At 40.6% G+C, this 27381-nt stretch overlaps 1 protein-coding gene across 1 annotated transcript in view; it reads right to left on the reverse strand.

Annotated features, from left to right (window-relative positions):
* The window catches only part of slc7a10a (solute carrier family 7 member 10a), a 36826-nt gene extending 20422 nt beyond the window's left edge, over positions 1–16404 (reverse strand). The window contains exons 1-3 of the mRNA XM_034079697.2: positions 16228–16404; positions 8365–8569; positions 5586–5737 (exon numbers count right to left, since the gene is read on the reverse strand). Coding sequence (XP_033935588.1) covers positions 5586–5737; positions 8365–8569; positions 16228–16333 — 463 coding nt within the window. The 5' untranslated portion in view covers positions 16334–16404. The remainder of the gene's footprint in view (positions 1–5585; positions 5738–8364; positions 8570–16227) is intronic.
* Between the last annotated feature and the right edge of the window lie 10977 nt (positions 16405–27381).

Raw genomic sequence — 27381 nt, forward strand, 5'->3', positions numbered from 1 at the left:
AGCGAGCCGTTTGGTTGATGCAGAGCGGAGTGCACGTGCTGGGGTGTACGGTTTAACCATGTCCTGGATGTAGGAAGGGCCAGATCCATTCGCAGCATGGTATGCAAGTACCAGTGTCTTGAAGTGGATTCTAGCAGTTACCGGAAGCCAGCTATGGTTGTAGCAGCTATGTTTGCAGTGAAAGACAGGTTGTTATCTAGGATCACACCCAGATTCCTTGCAGTCTGAGTCGGGGAAACAACAGAGGTGCCAATGTTGATTGTTAGGTCAAGAGTGGGACAATCTTTTCCCGGAAGGAAAAGCAGTTCAGTCTTGTCAAGGTTGAGCTTGAGGTGATGATCAGACATCCACTGATAGATGTCAGCTAGACAAGCAGAGATGCGTGCGACGACCTGGGTCTCTGAGCGGGGAAAGGACAGAATTAATTGGGTGTCGTCAGTGTAGCAGTGGTATGAAAAACCATGCGGGCTAATGACAGATCCGAGCGAGTTTGTGTACAAGGAGAAGAGGAGGGGACCAAGAACAGAGCCCTGAGGGACCCCTGTAGTTAATTGACAAGGGTCGGACCCGGACCCTCTCCAAGTAACCCTGTAGGTGCGGTCTTTGAGGTATGAGGTGAGGAGGGAAAGTGCAGAGCCTGAAACTCCAAGTTCTTGGAGAGTGCGAAGGAGGATCTGATGATTCACCGTGTTGAATGCAGCAGACAGGTCCCAAAGGATGATGACAGAGGAGAGGGAGGCTGCTTTAGCAGTGTGCAGTTCCTCAGTGACAGCAAGGAGGGCAGTTTCTGTGGAGTGACCCGCCTTGAAACCAGACTGGTGCAGATCCAGAAGGTTGTTCTGATGGAGATAGCAGGAGAGTTGTCTAAAGACAGCGTGTTCAAGTGTTTTAGACAGGAACGGGAGGAGAGAGACAGGCCTGTAGTTTATAACATCTGACGGGTTGAGAGTGGGTTTCTTTAGGAGAGGGTTTACTCTTGCGTCCTTGAGACTGTTTGGAAAGTGACCAGAAGTTAGAGAAGTGTTGATGAAATGGGTGAGAAACGGTAGAATATCAGGAGCGATAGTCTGAAGTAGGTTTGAAGGGATAGGGTCCAGAGGACAGGTGGTAGGGCGGGCAGAGGTAATGAGGGTAAGAACCTCACTTGGAGAGAGAGGGGAAAAGGAGGTCAGTGTATGGGTGAAAGGAGGGTCTGGTGAACCAGCAGTGAGTAAAGGTGAGTCAGAAAAAGAAGAGCGAATATCATCAACCTTTTTTTCAAAGTGGTTAACAAAGTCGCTTGACAGAAGGGAGGAGGGGGAAGGGGCTTTGGGGGGGTCCATGCCTCAACAGCTCTACGTCCCTCGCCAAAAAACACGATGTTGTCGTAACACCTATGAAAAGGGTCAAAACAGCACCAGACTTCAGATAATGGTTAATGGTCCAGCCCTCAACATGTCTATGTGCCAATAGTGAGTTTTCCTCAAAAGCTGTTCCCATGGCATCCCTCGCAATAAAACACGATATTGCTATAACTACTATGAAAATGGTCAAAAAGTGCGCAAACTTCACATGTGTGCTAACAGTCCAGCCGTGAAGACATCTACGTGACAGTTTTGAGGTTTCTTCAAATGCCGTTGCCTTGGCATCATAACACTCGCTATGAAAGACATCTAAGCGTATTATGGGATGTCATCAAATACCGTTGCCATGGCGACAGATCATTCGCCATCAAGTTAGTTCAAAAGTTTGCAGTTCAAATATTCTACTGCTTTTCCAAGCCTTTTTACTTTCTTTAATTATCTTATCACACATTCAAACCCCCAGTGTTCATGTATCATTTCAATCTAAATTCTTCACTTTCTTCTTACACATTACATTTCAGCATAGCAGTTCAGTGTCAGCCTTTCAGCATAAAGCATTCCCACTAGTAATGTTGTTACATCAAAGTCGGAAATTAGGATGAGCACCAACGGTCAAAATGATTTTTTCCCTCCCAGAGCTGCGCCCCCCAGATCTGGCGCCGTAGGCCGTATGCCAAAAAACGGCCCTGTTTCTAGTAGTTGTTAGGTATAATTTGAAGCAAATTATATTCTATTCATTGCTGGAAAATGTGCAGTTTTTGGCGAATTCCATATAGTAAAACGAATGAATATTTGACAGAATAAAATAGTAGCACACAATAAATCTCTTGAAATGGGAGCATTAGACTGTGCTGCTATGGGCTGACCAGGGTTCCTATTATTAGAAGAACACTAACAACCCACAACTACACACAAACACACACCTAGGCCACTTGTCACATTCTTACAGTACACTGCAGGAGGAGAATGAAGGGGGCAGACTCGCATTCATAGACCTGTCACTAAGAACATTTATGTTGACATAACAAGCTACAATGAGCCCTAGCTGTGCAGAACAACAATTAATCCAGTTAATCTCAGAAAGTGTTTCAGACTAAGATGCTGGAAAACACTTTTCTCCCTGACAGCCAATACACTTGAACTTTCCTGAAATGAATTAAAACGACATAACTGTTTTCCTTAGGGCAGATTTGATATGACTTGACAGGTTTTCATTTATCTCAATCTACAGTTTGTGGTCCTGAATTTGCCTAAAGGGCTTTTTTGATGAACACTACTGCAGAGTGACTCAGTCACTGTATATAGAGTTGTGTAAACTAGAGGCCACAAGAACATGTGACCTTTGAAAGAAAATAGCAATCCATGTTTTTTTCTCATTTAAGTCTGCAAGGGGCAGATTTATATCTAAAAGTATGTTATTAAGAAAGGAGTGACATATCTCTACTATGCATCTCTTGTTGGTGTTTGAGGATGTTGGAGCTGCATTGAAAATACTTTTTGAATCTGTTATCAGGGAGCTGTGGAACCCTGCTGATTCAATTACAAGCATTGAAGCTTATGTAACAGCTGATCACAGATATGTGACAGCACTCTCACTGTAAGAGGAGAATGGAGGCGGTACCGAGCAGCCAATAGGAACACCAAACATTCAACCAGAATGTCAGTTGGCCAATGGGATCCCTCATCATTGATGTGCAAGGTGTCCTGCCCATATCCTGTTTCCATGGTGCTCAGTGACAGTGTCACGGAAACCACTTGAAACAATGCACAATGGCATGGACACACCCTCTCATTAGCGGCGTCCACAAAGGCTGGCACCATTATCTAGTCTGACACTGATAGTCACAAAAACACACAACTCGTACTACATTCGAGAACAACACAAAAACACTCAGAGTTGGCCCCACTAAGCAGCAGTTGTAACCTTCTGTTGCCAAAAATAGTGGAGGTCCACCGTGTGCTGTGTAAATGCTAACCCCATCCCAATATGCACACGCTCTCAGGCACGAATACCCTCTCCCGTCAATCTCCCAGTTTCCTCATCCAGTTCAGACAAGATTGAACTGGCTGGCTTGCTGACCAGATACATGCACAGTCTGCTTTAGCTTCTGGCTATTTAAATACAGATTGCTGTACTGTACAGCATTTCAAGGAAAGGCGCGAGTCAGATTAGAGGCTGGAAGTAGAGCACAGCGTTTCATGGGGAATTATCAAATAACAATGACAGCCCACATTATATTAACTTCAAAGGATGAGATGATGGTAGCACGACTTGGTTTGCAGACTTTGTTTTATCCTTGTATTTCTGCGGTTTTTCCCCTTTCTTTAAATTCATAGAGGGTCTCCCAACCAGTTGGCCACAAACTGACAATACGTTGGTCATTGTTTGTTTATGTTTATCCTGCTTGATGGACACATTTGATCTAGACTACGCTTTCAAAGGATGTCAGAAAATCCATTTACAAGTCTTAGATACAGCTCCATTCAATTGACACATTTCATTTGGAAAAATGAATGGATTGTGTCTGTTTATGATATGGTGTAAGGTTGGTTTCTATGTTTCTATAATATAGTTAACAACCTTGACAGATAATCCCTGTTTTTCCCTTACATGTCCCTTTTAATCCCTGTTAAATCCTATATTATTACCTTTTTCCATGCTTTATCCTGTGATGCTTGTAGGGTTGATCTAGGAAAAGGAAGTTTACTCTAAATTGACCTTACTGGGAGACACTCTAGGACTAGGTCATAGAGTCAGGTGACCTCCTTAAGGGATGACATAACTAGAAGGTCTGAAGTGTGAAACAGTAAACCGGGATTTCATGATGACACAGGCAGCATGACAGCGAAGGCAAGCGGCCAACAGGAATGCAATGAGCCAGCCACAGTCACAGTCACAGCCACAGCCACAGCCACATAAGATCACCAACGTGTTCCTCTGAAACTGATTTAGCCTAATACGCTTCCTCCAGCAACGAATCCTCTTCCGTCAATTTTTTTTTTAAGCCACTCAACCTAGGCACGCTAGCCCACGTCAACCAATTTGTATGTTTGCATCATCAATCAAAAATGTCATGGCATTTCCTGTACTTGTATTATTGTTGGCTTCAAGAAAATTACATTTTGGAAAATATTCTTATTCGCTTTGTTGCTGAGAGAAGGTTCATATTTGTATTTTGTGCCTCTACTGTGACATGTCTCGATGCTCTAACGTTCAAAAAGGTCTTTATTTTGTTCATACTGCCTGTGCTGCAGCACCTCTTTTCACCCTCTGTCTGAAACCAGAGCCCGGTCTGCTCTGATTGGTTTGCTGGCCTGTTCTGTTATTATCAATCGCTTAGAGATGTCTCGCTCCTTAGCATATCACGTACAATGTGTTGAAGCGCTAGCCAATAGAAGCACGAGTGTAATATAGTGATGTCACTCAACTTAGATACACGGTTATCTTAGCATAATAATAGAGACTGTCAATGTTGATGTTGCACTGAAATCAAGGCTTGCTGACTTTAAATATAATACAAATAAGTTGTGTCTTTGCCCTGGTAAAGAAATGTGCTTTTAAGTTTTCAGTTTGTTTGGCATTAACAAGAAAAATGTGGTTAGCATTAGCAGCATACTAAGGCTGTCAAACTTGCTAATTATGATTGATTCATTACAAAATTGACAAACTCCACTGTCATTTTGCCATACTGTCAGGGACAGTACAATTCCAACCTGTCACCTGTCTAGAAATTATGCTAAATAGTTCAAAAAATACTACAAAACAGATGCTTTTCAACCAGCTTTGTATTGTTACAATGTGTGTGGAATAGGCAAATGGCAAATATTTGTCTTCCTTCGTGTTGCTAGAGGTCCCTGCTCTGCCCCTTATCAACTAATCATTGTAAATAAAAAATGTTATTGGTTTGCAATGCTTCCTTTTCAATTATTACATTTGCGACAATAATGTTGAAAATATTTCCAATCAAATATTGATCTATGCGGTGTATATATCAATTACTTAATCAGCATATCTTGTAATCTCATTGGTTGAAAGCCCCAGTAGGTTCTGTTGCTGAACAGAATGAGCCAACTATAGAAAAGCAAGCGTTATCAATAGAAAATGTGTGGAAGAAGCGCGAAGAGTTAGGGATAGAGATGACCTCTGGGAATACCAGTTTGGAAACATAACGGTAAAACACCAAACCAGAATAACTCATGAATAATGACTGTGATTTTAGAGGGCTTTAGGCTGTTACTCACGGACACAGATGGTGGCGAGGAGTCTGGTGGCGATGTACGGAGGAAGGCACTCCGGGAAGGCCGGCTGCAAGACGTAATTTGAGAAGGTGAGCGCGATGACCGCCAGCGTGGTCGGATACATTATAAGGACGGCACTCCATAACAACAGGAAGCTACGGGACAAAGAGACAAAACAAACAGTATTTAAATGCGAGAGTAAAAGGCCTTTGCCGTGATTTATTTTATACTTCTGCAACAAACTGTAGTTGGTTTCTGTACTATAGAGCCCTGGAGTGGCCATAAAGAGAAAAAAAGTATATTTTGTATGTGTGCAAGATGTAACTTGTGCCCTAATTTTAATTAAATTGCTCGCACATTTTTCATCAATTCTCAAAAGATAAGTGTAAAACCAGTATGACCTCCTTTTTTTGTTATCTTTCTCCAACAGCAATTGGACATGACATGGAGTGGTATACATTAATGGATTAAGGAACTGAAGCACTTCATTGGATTAGAGGGGATCCACTTGACTGGGAGATAATATAGTGTTCACAAAACATGAAGCATTCCTTAGCAGACCCTTGTGCTTAGACTTACAGTATGCATATATATTGGGAATGCAAGGATATGAGGCTTTTTTGGGGTATTCCCACTGTGCTACTCCTAAATGATACCTTCTCATTGAAATGAATATGAATATTGGAATCTCCATGCGGGTCTCATTGTTGCCAGAAAGGTTGCTAGCTGTAAGCTGGAAACCTCCACATACAGTTGGGAACGATGAATATATACTTGCATATGTCGTGATAATGAATATGGCGCTATCAGTTGTGATATATTAATGGTGTTTGAGCTGGAGCTATTTTTGTATGGAAAATGATGGCTGATAAAAATCAAGATATTGCCAAAATCGTATTGTCGTATTTGGGATATTTGTGTCCGACAAACATTCGTATTGTTTTGTTTATGTCTGAAGCAAATCCATGCCTACTACATTAATCCAAAATTTGGAAACAATTTGATTAAATTGAGGGCATTTATTTTATCTTTTGCACACCAATTTGTAAATCCTGGCCTCAATGTTTTTTCCTCGCAATGGCCGCTCTGCTCTGTTCTATACAGCTCCACTGCAGAAGATGATGTTGGGTGACTTTCTTTAGGGCTTCTTGGCATCAGTTACAAGATACAGGTGCTGAGACATGAGGATGAGGCAGTGAAAAAAATCAGTGTATAGCAGATGGAAACTGTTGTTGAAAACAGAATATAGTATTTTGATCTTACTGTGACTTGTTATTCTTTGTTTATTTGTCCCCTTTCAAACGTGAAACTCAATGAGCCACACGGGTCTTAACATGTGGCTCCACAGGAATACACAGTGCAAGGCACGTTTGGGCTTCTTTAGAGGTTTCTCAATTCTCTAATTTCCCCTCCTCGACTCCTATCCTCGAGACTTAGTCCCGCCCACAGGAGATGCGAGCGGAGGAGCGGAGGAGGGGAGCCGAGGAGAGAGGAGGGGAAGCAGCAGACAGTTAGAGAAATGAGAACTCCTCTACTCTGAGCGGTCATTTTAAAGAGACGTCCATTAATGATGACAGGAGGCACAGCAGCCCTCTGTCTGATGGACAGATGTGTTCATGACGACTTATATATTTACTTTGATTCATTCACAGTGCGGTATAATGAGACAATAACAGGTTACAGATGCGGACATATACACACACATATATTTATATAAATATATACAATTTAAAGTATGAGAGTACTCTCATAATAACGTAACACAATCAGAGACTGGATATATCCCCCCCTCTCTCTGGTCGCTGAAATGGGGAATTGAAATTACGGGCCAAAAGTTGTATTTACAAGTATTAAAAGAAAGCATAGGACACCAAACCAACTGAGACCCGTCTGTACAACACATCTACACACTGTACCACACACACACCTACACACTGTACCACACACACACCTACACACTGTACCACACACACATACAGCTCCTAAAGCATAATCAGGCTACAGCCGTTGTGTATTTTATTATGCGAAGCACTAAATGGTCTTAGAAAAATATCGACTCTTTGTTTGTAGATATCTACTAAACTACAGAATACAAATACAGAGAGTAGTGTAGGCCTGTTATACTGAGTGATATATATTTTACACACTGCTCTGCTTTCTGCACGGACCTCACAGCTGTTCTCACTGTAAACATCGCGTTGCGATGACAGCAGTTACTAAAATAATATCATGGGGATGCATGCAGAGCTGTCATTGGCGGAGATAAGTCCGGCCGTGCGTCACATCTCCACCGTTCCTGGAAATGCATCCGTGGAGGAGCCGTGGAGGAACCATCAGTGTATCCTCAGTTATAGCTCCTCCAGAGAGCCTCCTCGATGCTCGATCCTCGATGTGCATTTAGAGAAATGAGATGTCCTTCAACATGGCGTGCTGAAATCCATTTCCGGGTCACTACCGGAGGACCGAGGAGTCGAGGAGGGGAAATTAGAGTATTGAGAAGCCTCTTTAGTCTTACAGTGCTGCTCTGTGATCAGTTGACGTATCACATGACCAGATGAAAGTCACAAGACCTTTAGAGCCGATTGGTTCAACACAGGCAGTCCTTAAACCAGCGCTCTTGTGTACACACACTGGGCAGTTAAAGTGTAATCCACAACAAGGGAGTAAAATGCTGGAAACTAACAGTCAACATGAAAAAAAAGCTGTTGTAAAGTAAATACTACTGTGGTAGTTTAGGCACAGCAACGTACAAATCCTAACCAGACAATACAAAAGTACTCACCCCACTAGCCCTCCAAAGATTTCTGTCACGTATGAATAGTCTCCTCCAGATTTTGGGATGGTGACACCCAGTTCAGCATAGCAAAGGGACCCAAGGGCACAGATCCCCCCTCCACAAACCCAGACGATGAGTGACAGACCCACCGAGCCTGCATGCTCCAACACGCCTTTAGGAGAGATGAATATCCCAGAGCCGATGATGTTACCTTAGGAGAAACAAAACAGATGGTTATTTACACTTGCCTAAAAACGTTTGCAGAAAAAGTCTACCTATAGAACAACACACAAATCCATCATATTTAAATGGAACATTTAAACCCTCCAAACATTGTTAAGGAAATGGTTTACCTGAGTCTTTTTGTTCAACTTAATTATAGCTGTCCAAATACAGGTTTTTCTTCTGACTCTGAGGCTGAACAAACAACAAAACAGACGTGGCCAAAAAAACACTGTAAAAAAACAGGTGCAAAGAAATCCCACGGGTCTTATTAAAAAATCTCTAGGGATTTGTTTAAAGTGTGTTTTATTTCATTTAGAAACTTAGAAACCTACACAGATCAGCTACGATTTAATGTATGTCTGTCTTATGGAGCACTGGATGCATCTGTTAAATTGGTTTTGACGTGGTTTAGGTTTTGAACTATTACTGTATATTGACTCTAGTATCAACCAAGTCAAATGAAACGAGATCAAAGTAGATATTGTAACTGTGGAATGTTGGATGACAGAGAAGTCTAACGCAAGGTTGCAGTGAAAATTAATGGTAAGAAAATGTTGAACTTTGTTGAAAAAAGCAATTGTTTTTTCTCTATAGAGACGGCAAATATGTGCAACCATACAGCTGAAATACCTATGACATTGCAGGCCGCACATTATAAATTGCAGAGGAATTTCAACAAGGTCAAAAGATACAAATTCATACAACTTTTAAATTATTTAAAAAAATGTACATTTTGGAGTTGGCCACAAAAATGTTGTGTGTGATCACACAACCCTTAACTTTGACCAACAACATCTCAACAGCGAAGCCTTGAGTTGAATTAACCGTTTGGGCCCTATTTCTTAAAAAGATGCGTTTCTGAGATGTCAGGTTTACAAAAATAGGCCAGAGGGACGTACAACCCAAACGGATACATGCAGTCTAACCTGTTAGACCCCAAGCCTGTTTTTCAGGTCTCAGGCTCGAAAATGACATTTCCAGAACAAAGGACCATAACTTCACTTCTAAAAGGGGAAAATTAATAATCTTTTTTCTCAAAGTAATGATAAACCTGTGAGTTGGATGTAGAAAAGTCAGAATCAATATAGATGTTTTTTATTTTAAAGAAAATTCAGATTGAACATAGTAAAAAACTGTAAATTATAGTGTCCGTCCAAATATTATTTTTTACTTATAGTGAAAACCACCCTTGGATGATAGTATGGTAGACTAAAAGCTTTAGGAATCCAAAGTACAACATATTATAAGTACCCTGTATCAAGATTGCTGCAAAAAAAGTGACATGTGACCTTTTTAGAGAGATTTAGCAAAAAAAACTCTGAAGTGATTTGGGTGGAAATGGGTGTTTTAGCCGTTTCTCTGGAACCCATTGGTCGATTTTGATGATTGACATCTCTTTTGAACTGTTAGAGCCAATAGAATCGAAGGGGAATTTCCACATACACGCCAACGTTACCAAAAAAAAGTGGGGGCTAAGCGCATGCAGCTTTACCCAGAGCGAAAGCGGTCTTACGCTCTGAAATCTGAAAACGGAAAAGTAGGTTTATTGCTTATGGATTATCAGAAATAATTTCAAAGTGACACAGACACATTGGATGAACCTATGGATTAACCTTCTGCAGCGTTTTTATCGTTTTAATGCTATTGAAGACAACTTTTGATCAGACAACAACAGAGGTAAGACCTATTGCCGTTTTTGCTACCTAGCGCCACGTGTTGTGATGTCTGTTTTTGTTTATAAAGTTCTTTATAAGTTCTTATCATGGAGTGATGATATAGATACCTATCGATTCTGTGTACTCTCATGATGCTAATCGATGGGTTGCATCTGCAGTTACGATAAGTAATAAGGGTGTTATACCGTGTTTTCTGTGCAACCGCCGCTAGCATTTTTTCGCTCGTGGCTAATTCAGAGGCTCCGCGTTAGCTTTTTTTTTTTGCATTTTTTTTTTAAAAAGATCAGTTTGCTGAGTTTCTTCCCGTTACATGGATATGAAACATTCATAGTTTATTAAATCTTGAGAAGCCCTCAGACACTGTTGCTTGCAGATGTTGTGGTTTCGGCCCCTTCGGCGGGTCCGTGGGGTTTAAGAGGCTAAGATACAAAATAAATATCTTTTTTTGTTTTCAGTCATTGAGTTTTGCGGCAGAGCGTAGCCTGAACTTTAACTACAGATATACTCTGAACTCCATCGCAAAAATCTGATAAAGAGTAGTGGAATTCCCCGAACCCAAAAAGTTTTGCCAACTACATTAATACAGAATTTGCCCAATTGGGTGGAAGAACCTTAATTAACTCCCTAGTGACCTTTATAGATCGAAAAGCCATTTATGACATTGTAGTTGTGTTGTGGCCCATCCCTTTGTTTATTTTTCAGTTTGTGGCCATCAGTGAAACATTTTTGGACACCTCTGGTCAAACAAGTCATACAGACAGTATGACTTGTTTGCCATCGAGAGCGAATGGAGGTGATATCCTATCCTGTTCAACCGACTAATGTTGTTATGTAGTAAAACATGGTCCTGGCTCTTCTGTCCTGACACTGGGATACATGGATGTTCCCTGGTTGTTCCATTGGCTAAGGCACACACTAGAATTCAGATCAAGTACAGCACTATGTCAGAACCCCTAGGAAAAGAAAATACAAAACAAATACTAACATTCATGAGAAAGACAACAAACAGCAGCTGTCCATGTAAACCCTGTTTTGCACTATGGTCCATGTTTTTCTCTTCTTTTGAGTACTTTTGCACAAAAAGGGGTGTTCTCAACAAAATATGACACTTCCCACTGTAAACACTTTAGCTGTTGAAACTCAGTGAGGCACGCCATCGCAGTCTCCCTGTCCGTGCAGCTCTGAATGCGCTATAATGATGCAGCAGGGAAGAGGAAGTCCGAACAGTGCATCTATCACCGTCAGATTTGATTGTGGAGGCCACACTGAGATGCAGAGCCGTTATGTAATGCCTATGTTGTGTTTGTTATGTCATCAAGTTTGGCAGCACAGCTGAAAGTGGGATTCAGACTCCTACAGACCCGGGTCGTTATCTCGAAAATGACCACTCAGATTAATCACCTAAAAAAATGGACAAGAGGAAATCAATTCTCCTAGTCAAACAACAAAGAAACCTCTCTTATTTAAACCCTCGTGTGGAAGTGATGTAATGACAGTAGGTGCAGGTTTTTTCTTTCTCACCATGGATGTGTCTCACCAGTAATAACAAGCATGTTTGCAGGTTCAGCAGGAGCTAAAATGGGGCTGATAAAACACGAGAATAACGCTATGGTTTGCATTTTGCATTTTATACACTGTGATTTACTGTCTCACACTGTGTAAGCAGTAGTAGTGCACACAGAGAAAGTAGCATTACTGGTTGGCTATGTGAGTAGGCTGTATCTGGTGGGTAGAAGCATGACTCAGGTTGTAATGTGTGTACTTGCCACGCAGGCTTCACTCCGTCTGTGTTCAACATGAAATACTTGGCAGGCGTTCAGTAGGCTCTGTGATTTGAGCACTCATATCACACTGGCGATATTAAATTAGAACCTGTTTGAGCTCTCGGATAAACAGTAAAGCACAGTCAGAACTGTGGCTGTACAATGAGCTTATACCAAATGATTTGTAATTTAAGACTGGCAAAGAACAAAAGATGGAGATAAACAGGCAGGCAAGAATGAGTATAAACTGGAACTGTATCAGTCTCTATCAGTGTACAATAGAAGTGAGTGACCTTAGTTTTAAAGATAAGATTTTAAAATGATAACATGACTATTAAAGTGCCACACCACAGCACCTTCTTTGTATTCATATTTCACCTTCAAGAAGGATCTCATGCAACACATGTGTTAGTTATTTGATTTACATATGCATTACCATAAAGCTCCATGAGCTGCATGCAGGGGCGGGAGAGCTTACTCTGAAAACCACATTTAAACTATAATGTTCAACATCTGTCTTCAACTTGCAGCCATCTTGGTTTGGAGGGGTCTGTGTACTCGTTGTGTAGGAATTTATAATTTGCAGATCTCAACTGCAGAGCTACACCTGGGAGTCATACAATAAGGAACCATGGAGGGTATTCCTCATGCTGCATGACGTACAGCTTCTCTCTTTCCTTCATCTAGTCTACTGAAAACTCTATTGGCATGTCATAATCAGTCCTTTCATCCAGCATGCTGTTGATTCATATTATAAGGTGAATACAGTCACTGGGCTATAGATATATATATATGTTGATTATCCAGCCAACATGAACTACACCAAAAATAGTTTGAGGTTAGTTGAAGCGACAGTCCCCCCCAAAATAAAAAAAACACATTATACCTCCCACCTGTCTTATCTCAATCTGCACTGCTTTGGTGTGATTTGCTCCGTGGCCCAGCCTCATCGCCACTATACTGGAACTAGATGGCACTTTGCTTGTCGTTTGGCTTATTTGAAGCTAATGAAGCAGCACTTGCTAATGTATCTGCATGATGATGAGTTTTAGCCTCATGGTTGATTGCACTCATTGCAAGTTGCTTCGGATAAAAGTGCCAAAACAAATGTAAATGTTGTAGAGTAGGGCCCGAGCCGCGCATTTCTGTCTGAACCAGACCCGAACCCGACAGAGTAACCGAGATGGAACCAATCCAACAGTCATTCTGGATCCGACTTAACCCAAGCATGACGCAGTTAATTTAAGCTGAAGCACTGACTTTGAATTACCATGGTGCATTCCCAAATAGTCGCTATGACCACGCAGAGTGCTGTTTTTTATTTATTTGTGTTGCTATACATTTGCTAAAAGATACCTAGAAGCACCATTTCAAGTAGATCGAACACAACTATCATTTGCAAAAATGTGTCTGAAATCTGAGTATAACTCAATTTTCGTGCTCAGAGCACCAAAAAGATACATTTGAAAAACTCAAAATAAATCATGACCCACTTACAGGAGATAATCAACTTTCGTGTTGATTAGCAGTTTCATGTAGGAACTGTATTCTTTCTTTGACCCACATACAGTATCACAGCCTGTGGCGTGATGTATAAATAATGTGAGACACACTAAATGCCACATAACAAACATTCTTCACTGAAATTATGTATTTCACAATTGGGATTGCAGTGAGGGCGCAACCCAGCCCAAAAAGTGGACAATACACCCTTAAACACTGTGTTTACCTTCAGAAGTGTACATTTACTCAAGGATGAGGCTCTCCTGACCAAGCTCACCTCACACCTCAGTTGAGGAGGCCGCCTTTGATGTTTACACGCTGTCTAGAGTCTCTCATCCATGAGGAGATGCACACTTCCCTCTGCACAGTAGAAAGAAAACTATTCTGACATGAAACTGCACACAACGTTTTGTTTTACTATCTTCATTAACCAGGTAATGGTTTCAGGGGAATTACATGTTGTTGAGTTTAGTAAATGTTTTTGCTTTGCACTTAGAGCACCCCAAGCAGAGTACCATGTAGCTCACATGCATATATATTTTTGTATGGTGAACTGTCCCTTTAAGTTTAAACAACAATATCCCAGCACAGAATGGCTCACACCAAAATAACTTAATGACCTCATGACAGCATTCATGTAATGTCATTAAGTCAATAGCTGCGTTCTCCCCCTGCCTCCATAAATATAGAGGCTGGATAAGAATGGTTATCAGCTGGCAGCTGGTGCCAGGGGAACCCTGTACATTACTGTCAGATGATCATGGTACATACTACATAACCTGTTGAGTTTACTGCTGCGGATGAGGCTATATACACTGTATCGCTGTAGGGAACATCATAATGTACAGGAAACCTTTTGCAACTTCCTGTTTTAAAACAGACCTTAAGCTGCTTTCTCTGTGATGTTCTCTCTGAGTGCTTCTGTAGTATGGGCGGGTCATAAAAGGATGGCAAAGAATAACATTACTGCTTGGTTTACCCAGTATCCCATACCAAGGAAATGGATACTCTAACCCTGCTGGGTCATTCTACAGAAAAGGTGGAATCTGGGTGATACAAATCTGCTGAAATATATTCCTTCTAAAAACATCTAAAACCTGTTAAATAGCAATAACTAACTCTTAACTTGATGAATCCACAACAAGTAGAGCTTAAAGTATTTTAATTTTTTGTATACATTATACAAAGCTTGTTTGTATAGGAATGGTGTTCATTTAATTTCATTTCATTTCAAACCTTTATTTAACCAGATTGGTCCCATTGAGATCATAGATCTCTTTTTCAAGGGAGACCTGCAGCATATAGGTTCCACATGAAACATAAAACAATAAAGGACATTATACATTATATTTACAGGATACATAGTTATAGACATTTACAAGTGCCCATTGTATTTTAATTTAGCCTAGCTTTAAAAACATGCAGAGGAATGAGATTGCTCAGTTTCAATTCTTGCTGAAGATTGTTCCAAGCAAGTGGAGCTGCGCACATAAAAGCTGTCTTACCTAAGACAGTCCTTGCTCTTGGCACATCTAACAAGACTACATCATGTGACCTCAGATAATAGTTCACCCCTAGGACTATATGCAATGAGTAACACTAATGACAGACTTGAAAGACGCATGCAAAATTTGAAGATAAAATCACACCTTTAACAAACAAAGTAAGAAGTATCTGACTTTCCTTATGTCTTTGTCCTCAAATGATCTCTTGTTACAGGAGGCACTTCAGAGACATACATTACTTCAAAAATAAAAGCGTTTTGTGTAGCAGTAACACCAATGACGGAATTTTGGGTGACTGACATTTATTTGATATTATTAATAATAATTTATTTATGGGTTTTTTTTTTACCATTTCAGTGTTATATTTAATGCTTGTAATGTTATGTAAATATAAATTAGATTTATTTATTGCAAAAAAAATCTTTTAAATTAAAACTATGGGCTCCACTTCCATGTATGATCAAAGTGACAAGGCAGTTCCTTGAACTTGGCATTTTAAATAAATTGCAATTTACGTATAAACCCATTTTTTATTTTGTACCATTGCAAAGACAATTTCTATTTATTCAACATATATAATGAATGTGAGTATTAGGTCAACGTCATGTATTTTGGTGTCTGCAAAAGTAAGTGACAGCACTTCCACCTTTTCTGTAGAATGACCACATATGTGTTTGAACGCTCAACTGCATATAAACAATTGTAGGCTGTGCTTTGTCTGCATGCCTTTCAAGTTCAAATTGAGGAGATCCAGCAACGTAAGCATGACCATATTCAGATTCAGATTATCCCGACTGATGCAACAGTTTCCACACAATAACTCAGACTGGTATTTTTTTTATTTTGGTAAATCAAAAGGAAACCATCCGCGCGTAAAAGCGTCTCAATCATGCGCGTATTTAGGCAGTGTGTGTGTGTGCCAATACGCTCATCTACTTTTAAACCATTTCTGAATGATAAACTACATTACTTTACATAACGTCTGCTTACTGTAGACCAGTACCCGAATAAAAACGACCACCTCCTGTGACTGACTCCTATTGTGTGCCATATTGTAACTTTATCAGCAAAGCAACAACTGCTCACCCGCCACGTTACAGTATTCCGCCTTCCATTTCTCTCCTTGTAGATCAATTCACCGTATCCACCCGATCTGCATAAACACATGTTTTAAGAGGAAAACGGTCCCGCACTCACCGATGATAATAGCACAAGCGCTCAAAAGTCCAATTTCTTTTTTCAAAGTGACTCTGTCGCTCTTGAAGGAGTTTGTATCCTTCTTCCTTTTCTCTTTGTCCTCCATCTCCTCCGCCTTGCAAGTATGCTTCCTTCCTGCCCGCCTCGGTCCGGTCCAGTACTGTACACTGAACCAAGCTCCGCTCCCCGGGCAGCCCCTTATAATATGATGAAACGCGCATGCGCATGAGTCACCACTTAGGCCACCACCTTGTCCCAGGTAGGGTGAGGTTCCCATGTGAGAAAATAGCAAAACGATGATAAATTAAGAAATACACGATCAAGCTCTCTGTAAGGAAACCTTTTTATCTTTCGACAAAAAAATATATATATATATTTTAAATGCTTTCTATTAATTATAAATAGAGTCTCGTTTGTACGTGCCCAAACTCCCCACTTTTACAAACATTTCAAAATCCTTGGAAATGATTCCTTGTTGGCAGGATTAAGGAGACCCTGTTTCCCTCTGCTGTAAATTGAGCCCCTGCTCAGTCTTTTGATGTGGAGGAGGATGAACAGTATACTGAGAAAATGATTCACACATAGACATGCTGATCACTAACATAAATGTGTGACAAGTTTAAAGATCTAATACCTGATTCTTGAGGAGGAAATCAGAGATCATATATTTACTTGCAACTTTCCAACTTTCCAATCAAAACAAACCGGTTTTGTTCATCCCTCTAAGGAATTTGATAAAGATTTTTCCCTTTGGGCTGCTGTTATATGAGCCTCTGTTCATTCTCATTTTGTGGAGAAGGGTGAGCAGTCACGGAGGCGGGTCTCTGTAGCAGGTTAGCCAATTGCTGATTCAAGATATGAACGTGTGTCATAAAATGTAGCCAATCAGCGTCCTCAAAACTACTTGCGGAGGGTCGATTATTTTATCGCCCCAAGTAAGCAACTGCTACGCAGCTGGGCGACAGCCACAGGATTGCGGCGAGGAAACACAATGAGGAGGTGGAAAAAAACAGGCATATTTTATCCAAAATAATGAAGTTTTGTGGGGCTTTTGAGTTGGCTTTGTGTGGGCATGACGAGACTGACTCTTCAGTCAACCCTGGCATTTTCAGGGGATTGGTGGATTTTGCTTCCTGCACTGTGCTGGAGGAGCGCCTGAAGACCGCCACCGATTTTAAACCGTTATATGTATATATATATTATATATACATATATATATACATTTATACGAGTATTCCTAATGCCATTGTTTTAAGTTTTTGTACACAGTCCTCAGTTTCAAATGCTTAAATTGTTTATGGAGGCATTACAATTTAACACTGTTTATTTTGCATTAAATCATACCGGGATGTTTGTTGAAATTGATTGCTTGTGGCATAGCCTTACCTAGAAAAAGTTCCACCAGCCATCACTGTTGATATCATTAGGATTTTAAAGTTATAAATTGCACTCAAAGCTGAATCCAGGGCCGTATCCAGGATTTCCTAAGTACCAAGGTCTAAACATGCTAGGGGGGTTCGGGGGATACCCCCCGAGATTTTGGGGATTTTCATGATCTAGTTAGGTGCTTTTTAAGTCCTGTGGGGGGTCACACATTGGATAATATATTGATTTCAAACCATGTCAGTGGGCTGACAATGTCAGCATACATTATTTTTGAAAGTGTAATACATCATAAGAATCAGTTGATTGTTACTAATAATGATCTGGACATGCAGAAGAGGCTAAAATTATCACAACACATTGTCAACATTCACTTTCCATGTCTCTCTCCTTTCTATAACCTGCAGCCTCTCTTCCATCTTCTTTAGTCTCTCTGTCTTCTTCCTGTTCATTACTCTCTCTGTCCTCTACTCTCTTTGTTCAATCTCTCCCTCGTTGTTCACTTTTTGCTCCTCCTCACTTGTCGCTCCTGCCAGTGAATTAAAAGCAATTCAGCAATTTAGTTAATTTCACTTGTTTGTTTGCATTATTTTTTTTATTTAAATCTATTTTGTTTGATTCTCAAAAGAGAACAAAGATGTAAGCAAATTGTGTTTTATACAATTGTATGTTATTATGACATCATAACTGCAATAGATGTTGTATGTTGTATGTTAATGTATGTTGTTTTACAATTATGCGTTTATGCCTATTGTAAATGAAGACTATTGTTATAGATATATAGATAGATAGATGGGGTTATTAACCTCTTAAGCCCGAAGGTCCCCCCAGTGGACCCCTCCCACCGTTTTTTTACGAGACTATGTCTCGGGGCTTCTTAACATTTATGAAACTATTAATGTGTCATACCCTTTTAAAGGTAAGAAACTCCGCTAACTGACAATAAGAACAATTGTTAGCTAAAAAAACCACAAGAGTAATACCAAGCCTTTGAATTAGCATTGAGCGAAAAAATGCTAACTAATGCTAACGCTTTTTTACACAGAACTCACGGTAGAAATGCCCTTATTACTATCTTAACTGCACAAACAAGATATACGATTTAAAGCTGAGACTCCACAGATTCCACACATGTAATGTTATCACTGTACGACCTCGAATTCCTGGAGCTATCAGCCAGAAAAGAGAAAGTAAACAACATCCGGTTTCAAAAATATTACAATAATTACATCTTACCTTTTTTGATTTGTGATCAAAAGTTGTGTTCAACGGAATAAAAACGCCGCTCAAGGTTAATCCAATGTCTTTGTGTCACGTAGAAATTTTTACTGATAATCCATCATCATATTTATGGCAATATACTGGGTATAAAGTTTTGCCGTCCAGGCTTGTACTTTCAGATATGTTTCGTTTGCTTCTCTATTACGTCCGCAATGGTAATGTTTACGTGGATTTGGGAACTGCCCATCGATTCTATTGGATGTAATGGTTAAGAAAAAGGTGTAAATCACCCAAATCGACCAATGGGTTCCAGAGATATGGTCCTGCGTAAAGTATAAAGAATGCCAGCCAGCTTAAGTACATTACGCAGCAGACTTTACTTATTGTTTACTACGTAAGGAAGCAGGAATTGCAGGACCCAGAGCGCATGGAACACAGAGCGGACAGCAGATAACGGAATTGCAGTTTTATTGCTTATAGATTATCAGAACATTTCAAAGGGGACACAGCCACATTGGATATTAACCTATGGATTAACTACATCATCGTTTTTATCATTTTAATGCCATTGAAGACCAGTTTAGACCAGACAAAGAGGAAAGTGAGCCATGTTAGCCTAGCGCATTAGTGCTAGCGCCACTTGTTTTGATGTAAGTTTTTGTTGATAACGTCGCGAGTTTGTATCTTTCAGTGTTGAGGTGGGCACCGTTAGATTCTGTGTCTATACGATCATAAACAATGTGTTGGATGTGCAGCTAGGATAAGTAATAAGGGAGCTAGGAGTGATTTTTGGTGCAGTAATAGGTTAGCATTTTTCGCTTGGGGCTAATTCAGAGGCTCACTGTAAGAGGATAACAGAGTAGGCCTATGTTTTATTTTTTTTTATTTTTTTTCACAACAGTTGTATTTGGATGGTATTAATACCTATATTGATAATTCAAAGTAATAAAATGATTTTTACAGTGAAAAAATTCAAATGGAACTGATGGTTCCCAAATTACCCACACTGTTAAAAAGGATATTGGTTTTTAGTCAGATGGGCAAATGTTATCATGCTGAGTGAACCCACTGCCCATTACAACTCATTAAGACGAGTTACAAAAACTTCAACTTGAAAAATATTTGTAAACTCAGAATAATCCGTTGCATTAAATTGATAACATGAGTCAGCCTCGGCATTGTATGTAACACGCATGCGCCCGCAATATGACGTCACACGCAGTGTCCCAAAACTGAAATGAATTTGAAATCCGAGTTGGCTGCCATCTTTCTTCCTCGCTCAGAGCCCGGACTGGAGTTATCAAGTAAGTACATTCAAATGTAATCTAGTTCATCAGCAGACAATGCAAATTAATCCTCTAACGTTAGTCTCTGTCTCAGACTGACTGTCGCCACAGCTTTTGATGCATATTTCATATTTAACGTTAGTTAGTTTTAGGAAAAACGTTAGCATGTTAGCGAGCTAGCTAGCTAGAAGTAGGTTGGAAATTAAGAGCTGCCCGAGTGAAATAGCGAGTATATAGTGTAAAGCAAAGGAGGGTTGAATGAGTTGAATGTTGATGAGACAAATTCGGACCATCTAGATTTAACAACAGATGATTACATAGAGCAGGGGTCGGCAACAGGCAGACCGCGGTCCGGATCCGGACCCAGACGCCGACCTATACGGACCCGGAGCTATAATCAATACATTAATAGGGGATTTTTTGGCGCCTCCCACTTTTTTAACGCTGATTTGGGTGACTTGTGTAATTCGTGGATAACCGAAGAGTTTTCGTTTTGGGGGTGGGGAGGAGGGAGTCAGTCCGACAGACGGACAACTTCTCACTTCAAAAAAGAAGAAGAAATCTAGACTGCAAAAATAATTAAACAAGCGAGTACCTGTTTTTCCTGGCCAAGGACAGGTTCATGAACACAACACGAGCGTAACGTGTCTTCACGTGGTATAGGCTATGTCTCGTCTGAAAGGAGTGCTGACATGGGCGGCGCCAGGATGTTTTTGCTGCAGTAGCTTAGCAGTTGCTATATGACAGCACGGCGTTGCTAGTTAATTTTCAAAATAAACAAACAATACCAGTGGGCCAAGCACGAGCCTGTTCATATTGTAGCGTTCACCGCTATTCAAGATCACTCAAGCCTTCAATGTCGAAAACGTTCTCTTTATTTACAGAACCAATCAATAGTGTAACACTCATGACTTTCACGTAACACACACCGGAAAACGCACACACATACACACCTGGAAGGGGCGGTCCCTCCCTAACTCCCACTAACAACATTGCCTAAATAACGCACTTTTCCTCCTCTCTGGCCTCCTCCTCTCTGGCCTCCTCCTCCTCCTCCTCCTCCTCCTCCTCCTCCTCCTCCTCCTCCTCCTCCTCCTCCTCCTCTTCTCCTCATTCACAATTCCCCGTGTTAGATCTCACTGTCAGCACGCCTTGAACAATGCGCCATGTCGGAAAATATAACACATTCTTGATTAATTTAAAATGACCATTTGTAACTGAGAGGAGTGACTGCTCATTTCTGCCGAGATGCTCAAAGGGTGAGACGCTGTGTCTGAGAATCACTGACTAGCAGAAGTTGTATATTCTGGAGTGGAGCTCTGCAGAGAGCAGGGTGGAGGAAATGAGGGCAGTGGATCATCACGGTGCGGAGAGGAGCAGCGCTTCCACTGCAGCTCGTGGTAGCAGCTATCTGGTCCTGCTGCTGCGGGTGCAGCGGGTCAGTTGGCGGGGGCACCTGTTCTTCGTGGTCCCAATCCTCCCGGTTTTTATAGTGAACATCGGGATCCTTGTGGATAGCAGGGTTGTCCGTCTGGACCGGCTCCGTTGGAGAACGCGGTCGTTTACGCTGACTTGTGACTGTGAGAAATGTTTCCATTTTCGATCTACTGAGAATTAGCAAAGTAACAGTTCACGCAGTAAATTACAACGACCCGCCCCTGATAGATCCCGCGGAAATGTATCATATTTATACACATTCTCGCGGGCTGCGAGAATGTGTATAAATATGATACATTTTCATATCAAAACAATGGGGTTGCTAAGCCGTTGCTAGGCCAATTGTTGGAGTTGCTATAGCAACTCCTAGATACCCCCTAGCGCCGCCCCTGGGTGAGACGCTGTGTCTGAGAATCACTGACTAGCAGAAGTTGTATATTCTGGAGTGGAGCTCTGCAGAGAGCAGGGTGGAGGAAATGAGGGCAGTGGATCATCACGGTGCGGAGAGGAGCAGCGCTTCCACTGCAGCTCGTGGTAGCAGCTATCTGGTCCTGCTGCTGCGGGTGCAGCGGGTCAGTTGGCGGGGGCACCTGTTCTTCGTGGACCCAATCCTCCCGGTTTTCATAGTGAACATCGGGATCCTTGTGGATAGCAGGGTTGTCCGTCTGGACCGGCTCCGTTGGAGAACGCGGTCGTTTACGCTGACTTGTGACTGTGAGAAATGTTTCCATTTTCGATCTACTGAGAATTAGCAAAGTAACAGTTCACGCAGTAAATTACAACGACCCGCCCCTGATAGATCCCGCGAAAATGTATCATATTTATACACATTCTCGCGGGCTGCGAGAATGTGTATAAATATGATACATTTTCATATCAAAACAATGGGGTTGCTAAGCCGTTGCTAGGCCAATTGTTGGAGTTGCTATAGCAACTCCTAGATACCCCCTGGCGCCGCCCCTGAGTGCTGAGCACCGGAACGCCGCTCCAGCCCTTAAAATATTGCAATACCCATAAGGAGCCGTACACATGCCGCAGTGTTTGCGTGGCTGTGTCTTTAGTTGTAAGCACAGTGGCGATCTGTTGTTATTAGCATCTGGTTAGCTAGCTATGCTAACGAATTTAAAGAGATTTTCTACAACCAGGTGGAAGAGAGCTATCTCCTGAGAGGCTCAAATAACCTCAGCTCAGTGAGGTTAAGGCACACCTTGATATGATCATTATAGTTATTAATGAGACTAAATGAAAAACAGGTATAAAATACTATATGACAGCAACAAAAAAGTTGTTAAAAATAACAAGAATAGAGTTTAAAAGGGGAGTGATTTGTAAAATATCCTAAAAGGAAAATATGGTACAGTTCTGTTTCATCTGGGTGTTGAGAGATGTATCCATAGATCTCTTAATGTTTCTCTCAAAGTGCACCACATTGATGCATTTAACTTCAATATTTAAACATTACACATATCCACAGTATTTAAGTAATGTTAATTGACAATAAATATTGTTGTTTTTTAATTGTACTTTCTTTATTTGATTGGCAGTCAGTTGTTGATTACATGCAGACGTTGATAAAGCTACAGGTCACTTCAATATATATCACACTAATTCATGAAGCAACTTAGACATTTTGATGTTCCGGACCTTTGCATGGGGAGATTTTCTCTAACTGGACCTCGTTGCATTTTAGTTGAAGACCCCTGACATAGAGGATCAAGACCTGCATGATTTGTTTCAACAGAAAGTTGCATCTTTCTTACTGCGTATGCAAACGATTTTGCATGTGTCTAAGACAAAAACCCAGGAAATTATAAACGAGCTATGTAGTATTAGCTCAGCTGTGGAAGAGTGCACACCACAAATAATTGGAAGTGTACTGATCAACCACAATTGTGCAGTAAATAGTGCAGTCACCACTGCTATAACAGAGATAGTTAAAAAAGCAAACCCCCTAAGTTTCCTGTCAAAGGGCGGACCTTTTGGCTCTGAATACAAAAGAGAAACTTTTTACAAGAATTATTTTAAAGTGATTGAGCCGATTGAATATGTTTTAGATGCATCTTCCAGACGTACATTTGTTTATATTCCAATTCTGAAAGTCTTGACAGAGCTGTTAAATCGTAATAATGTTCTTCTATTTCATGTATTGCATGTTCAACATTTGTATATGGTTTGACATATATATGCTTGTGCAATACCAAATATTGCATCTGGGCAGCTTGTGAAATGTGAAAACGTAGGTCACTTTTAACTTGGACTAAAATGATGTAATGTCATTTCTTCATATAGATCGTCAAGGAATTCACCAGGCTGATGTCGATGGACCTCAATTCGCTCTATGAGGGTCTGGACAGCCACCTGCAGAAATTCCTTCAGTTGTTCAGGTCAAAGCGCTTTGAGGGGATCAAAGAAATTACATCCTTAATGGAGAGCCTCGACAAGGATGTAAGTACAGTTCTTTACTTTAAAGTACTTTGAGGCAATAGAGCTGCCTTTCCACATTCATTCATGTGTTCTCGTGTAAACTCAATGTAATTGTTACGACGGGATACAGGGGAAGGACCCAAAAGCAGGCGCCTGATGCAGTTCAATGATTTAATAAACAACATGGTGGTACAAAGGCTTAAGGGATAGTGAGGCAGGCAAGGGTCAGAGAAGGCAGGCCACACACGGACACGGACACACGGAATATGAAGGAATCTATTAAGTTAGCTGTGAACGTAGTGCAAATAACCAGAATGCCTTGTGGAGTGAGGGGGTCATATAATTATGATAGCAACGAGCAATATTAATTTATCATGTGTTTTGGCAGGCATCGAACCAAAGGAAAAGGGCAGCAGTGTTGCAGGGCCTACCATGGTAGATGAGGGAGAATCCTTCAACTATCATGAAGATGTGTGAGGTAAGCGCTGACATGTCGTTCAAGATGATACAAAAAACGAGTTCACAGGGTTACACTAGTCGTTTCAGGCGTCGTCTGTGTATGCACATATGCCAAAGCATCTCTAAAGCACTTTCGTTGTTGTTTTTTGTTTCTTTTTGCATGAAGCCAACGGATCCTGAAGAGGACGTCATCAAGGGAATGGTGATTGGAGTCCTTTTAGTCGTTGAAGATGTGAAGGAACCTCTTCCAGCTTCCTACAACGATGTCGCCCTCGTGATCGAGGAAAGGATAGTCATACGTGACCTTGGTGATGTACCCAATGCTTTTGTGAACCTGATGGGATTGCAGTACATGCTGAACCTTGACTATCCAAAAGACTTGAAATACACCTTTGAGGTGATTCAGCGCCTGTTCGTGGGAATTGGGTTGGACTCGTGCACTCCCTGGGTCCACTCTCTAAAGAATATATTGCTCAGTTAGAGAGATGGCCTAGGAAGATGTCTCTGCATCCGTCCCAAATGATGCATTTTCATTTTTTGTCCACTGTTTCATTTGTCCACTGTTCCAAGAGGAAAACAAATGTATAACCCCTCTGTGGGTCACACCAGTTTATTTGGTTTTCATTTTCTATTGCTCTATTTTGAGGAAGTGTCAGAGAGACACTAGTGTGTATTTTATGTTGTACAGCAACCATGAACAGAGTGGATATTTCAGTACTGTTAGAATGTTTTAATGTTCTGACTGACAGTTAAGTTAAGAGAGATACCATTTTCTATGCATTTTACTGCAGCAACCCTGAACACTTACTCCTCAGAATGGACTCTGTTTAACAAGTCACTCAATTACAGTTGTATCTATAGTGTAATTTCAGTTTTTGAGCAGCCCAGAGCAAAAACAATGGTGTGTTAGAGGGTGTTTTTTGTTTGGTCTGCATGTCCCAAGGAAGGTCTTTATGATATGTTGACATCCATTGACACACTTATTTGAATTAAAAAAGCAACACTGAACAGTTAATGAGTGTGTGGGTTGGAGTTCTTCATTTCTTCAGTTATTGATATTGTAATAACAGTCCTGATTGAAATGTCTTTTCAGCTATTTTTTCATGTGTTAATATAGTTTAGACTAAGCTAGTTCTCATGTTGATGTATCGTATAACTTTGTAGCTATTAGTTTGCTTGTCCTGGTAAGTTAACTTGGTACTAGAAGTTGAACAAACACAGTTGTACATGTTGAGCTAACTTGATTAACACATTTTTAAGAACTCAATCAAATACGTTTAACCAACATCTTAAGTTATCTTAACTAATATCTTCTAGTTCAAATAACTGGACACATGAAGTTGAGTCAACATACTACAAGTTGTATCAACTAATTTATTGAAGTGTAATAGACTTGACAATAAATGTTGAATCAACTTGACTCAACTTAACTCAGTCAAAGCAACAAGATGACTTGACTTAGTCAAGTTGAGTCAACAAATCATTTTTAACAGTGCAGAGGTGAGTCAGCTTGGACTTTATTTTTCTAAACCTCTCTAACAAGATCAAATCTCACTTGTTTTGCATCAATCTTGATACAGGGTACTTATTATATGTTATAGTTTGGATCTGATTGAATGTGATATGAATGATAAGTGCGACACGTCGGCGTCTTCTCTGCATACAGCAGTTTAAACTGTATTTCCTTTATCCTGTGATATGACTTGATAGATTTAAACTCCACACACAGGAGGTGGTGCTTTCACTGAGTTGATCTCTTTTCTATAGACGCCGGAGGCGGGCAGCGTCAGGTAAAAAAAAAGTGATTTAGCCTTCCCAAACCTGAGCCTCACGCGCCACCTATGGCCTTCACTATAAGTAATGGGGGTTTTTTAGGCGGACATTAGAATTTACATGTTTTTACTGTGTTCCATCTGAATTTACTTTAAAATAAAAACATCTATATTGATTCTGACACTTCTACATCCAACTCAAAGATGTAACCTTGCTTTGAGAGAAAAGATTATTAATTTACCCCTTTTAGAAGTGAAGATATAGTCTTTGTTGTGTTAGTGGCATTTTCGAGCCTGAAACCTGAAAAACAGGCTCAGGGCTAAAGAGGTTAAGCCTACATTCTTCTGTCTGACTGTACCTGCAGTTCCTCCCTGACTTCCATCACTTTCTCTTTCTCTCTGCCTGTCCTGTCTCTGTCTTACCAAAGCTGAGCTTCGACTGACGTAGTCTTTTCATTATATCTGAGTCAGTGTAAAAAGAAAACAATACAATGTTATATCTTCAATGTTTTACTCAAATTGAAATGAAAGCATTATAACGTTTGTTAAAAGGTAATCCTTCTGACATTGGATGAATGTAATTCACTCTCTAGCTAGTTTATTCACGCAATTTAAACCAAAGTATAGCCGAGAGCTGCAATATAAGTTAGTGTGCATGTTGTCGGACGTCCACTGACTAACATAGTGCGTTCACACAGGATATGCTGGTCATATGATGTCCTGATGAACAGAAACACAAGCAGCCCGCTGGACGTGTCAACCATGACAGTCCCTCAACACCCAGAGCCTTCAGCATTTCCGGGCGGATCTCATCCACCCCCAGATTAATGGATGGATTAATGATGTGAAATATAAACAACCCTTAAATCAGACTTTAGTTACACCTGAGTGAAATTCAGTGAAGGTGATTGTCAAGTGCCAACAATCAGGAGAGATATTTGATAGTTGGTGCTTGAGAAGACTAAATATTTATCTGCAGATCCGTTTAAAGCATATTCATTACTCGTTATTCTCTAATAGTTAATTAAAGACTGTATATAATTGCTATTTTGCACATCCCTTTCAAGATTTCCTAAGGTTTATTGACATATCATATACACAACAGTGTAGTTATGCAATGAATGAAAAACTTGGGTCACAGGTTCCTCAACAGTGCATTACAAACATCTATC

This window comes from Pseudochaenichthys georgianus, chromosome 3 (genome assembly GCF_902827115.2).
Source record: "Pseudochaenichthys georgianus chromosome 3, fPseGeo1.2, whole genome shotgun sequence".
In the NCBI taxonomy this organism is placed as follows: Eukaryota; Metazoa; Chordata; class Actinopteri; order Perciformes; family Channichthyidae; genus Pseudochaenichthys; species Pseudochaenichthys georgianus.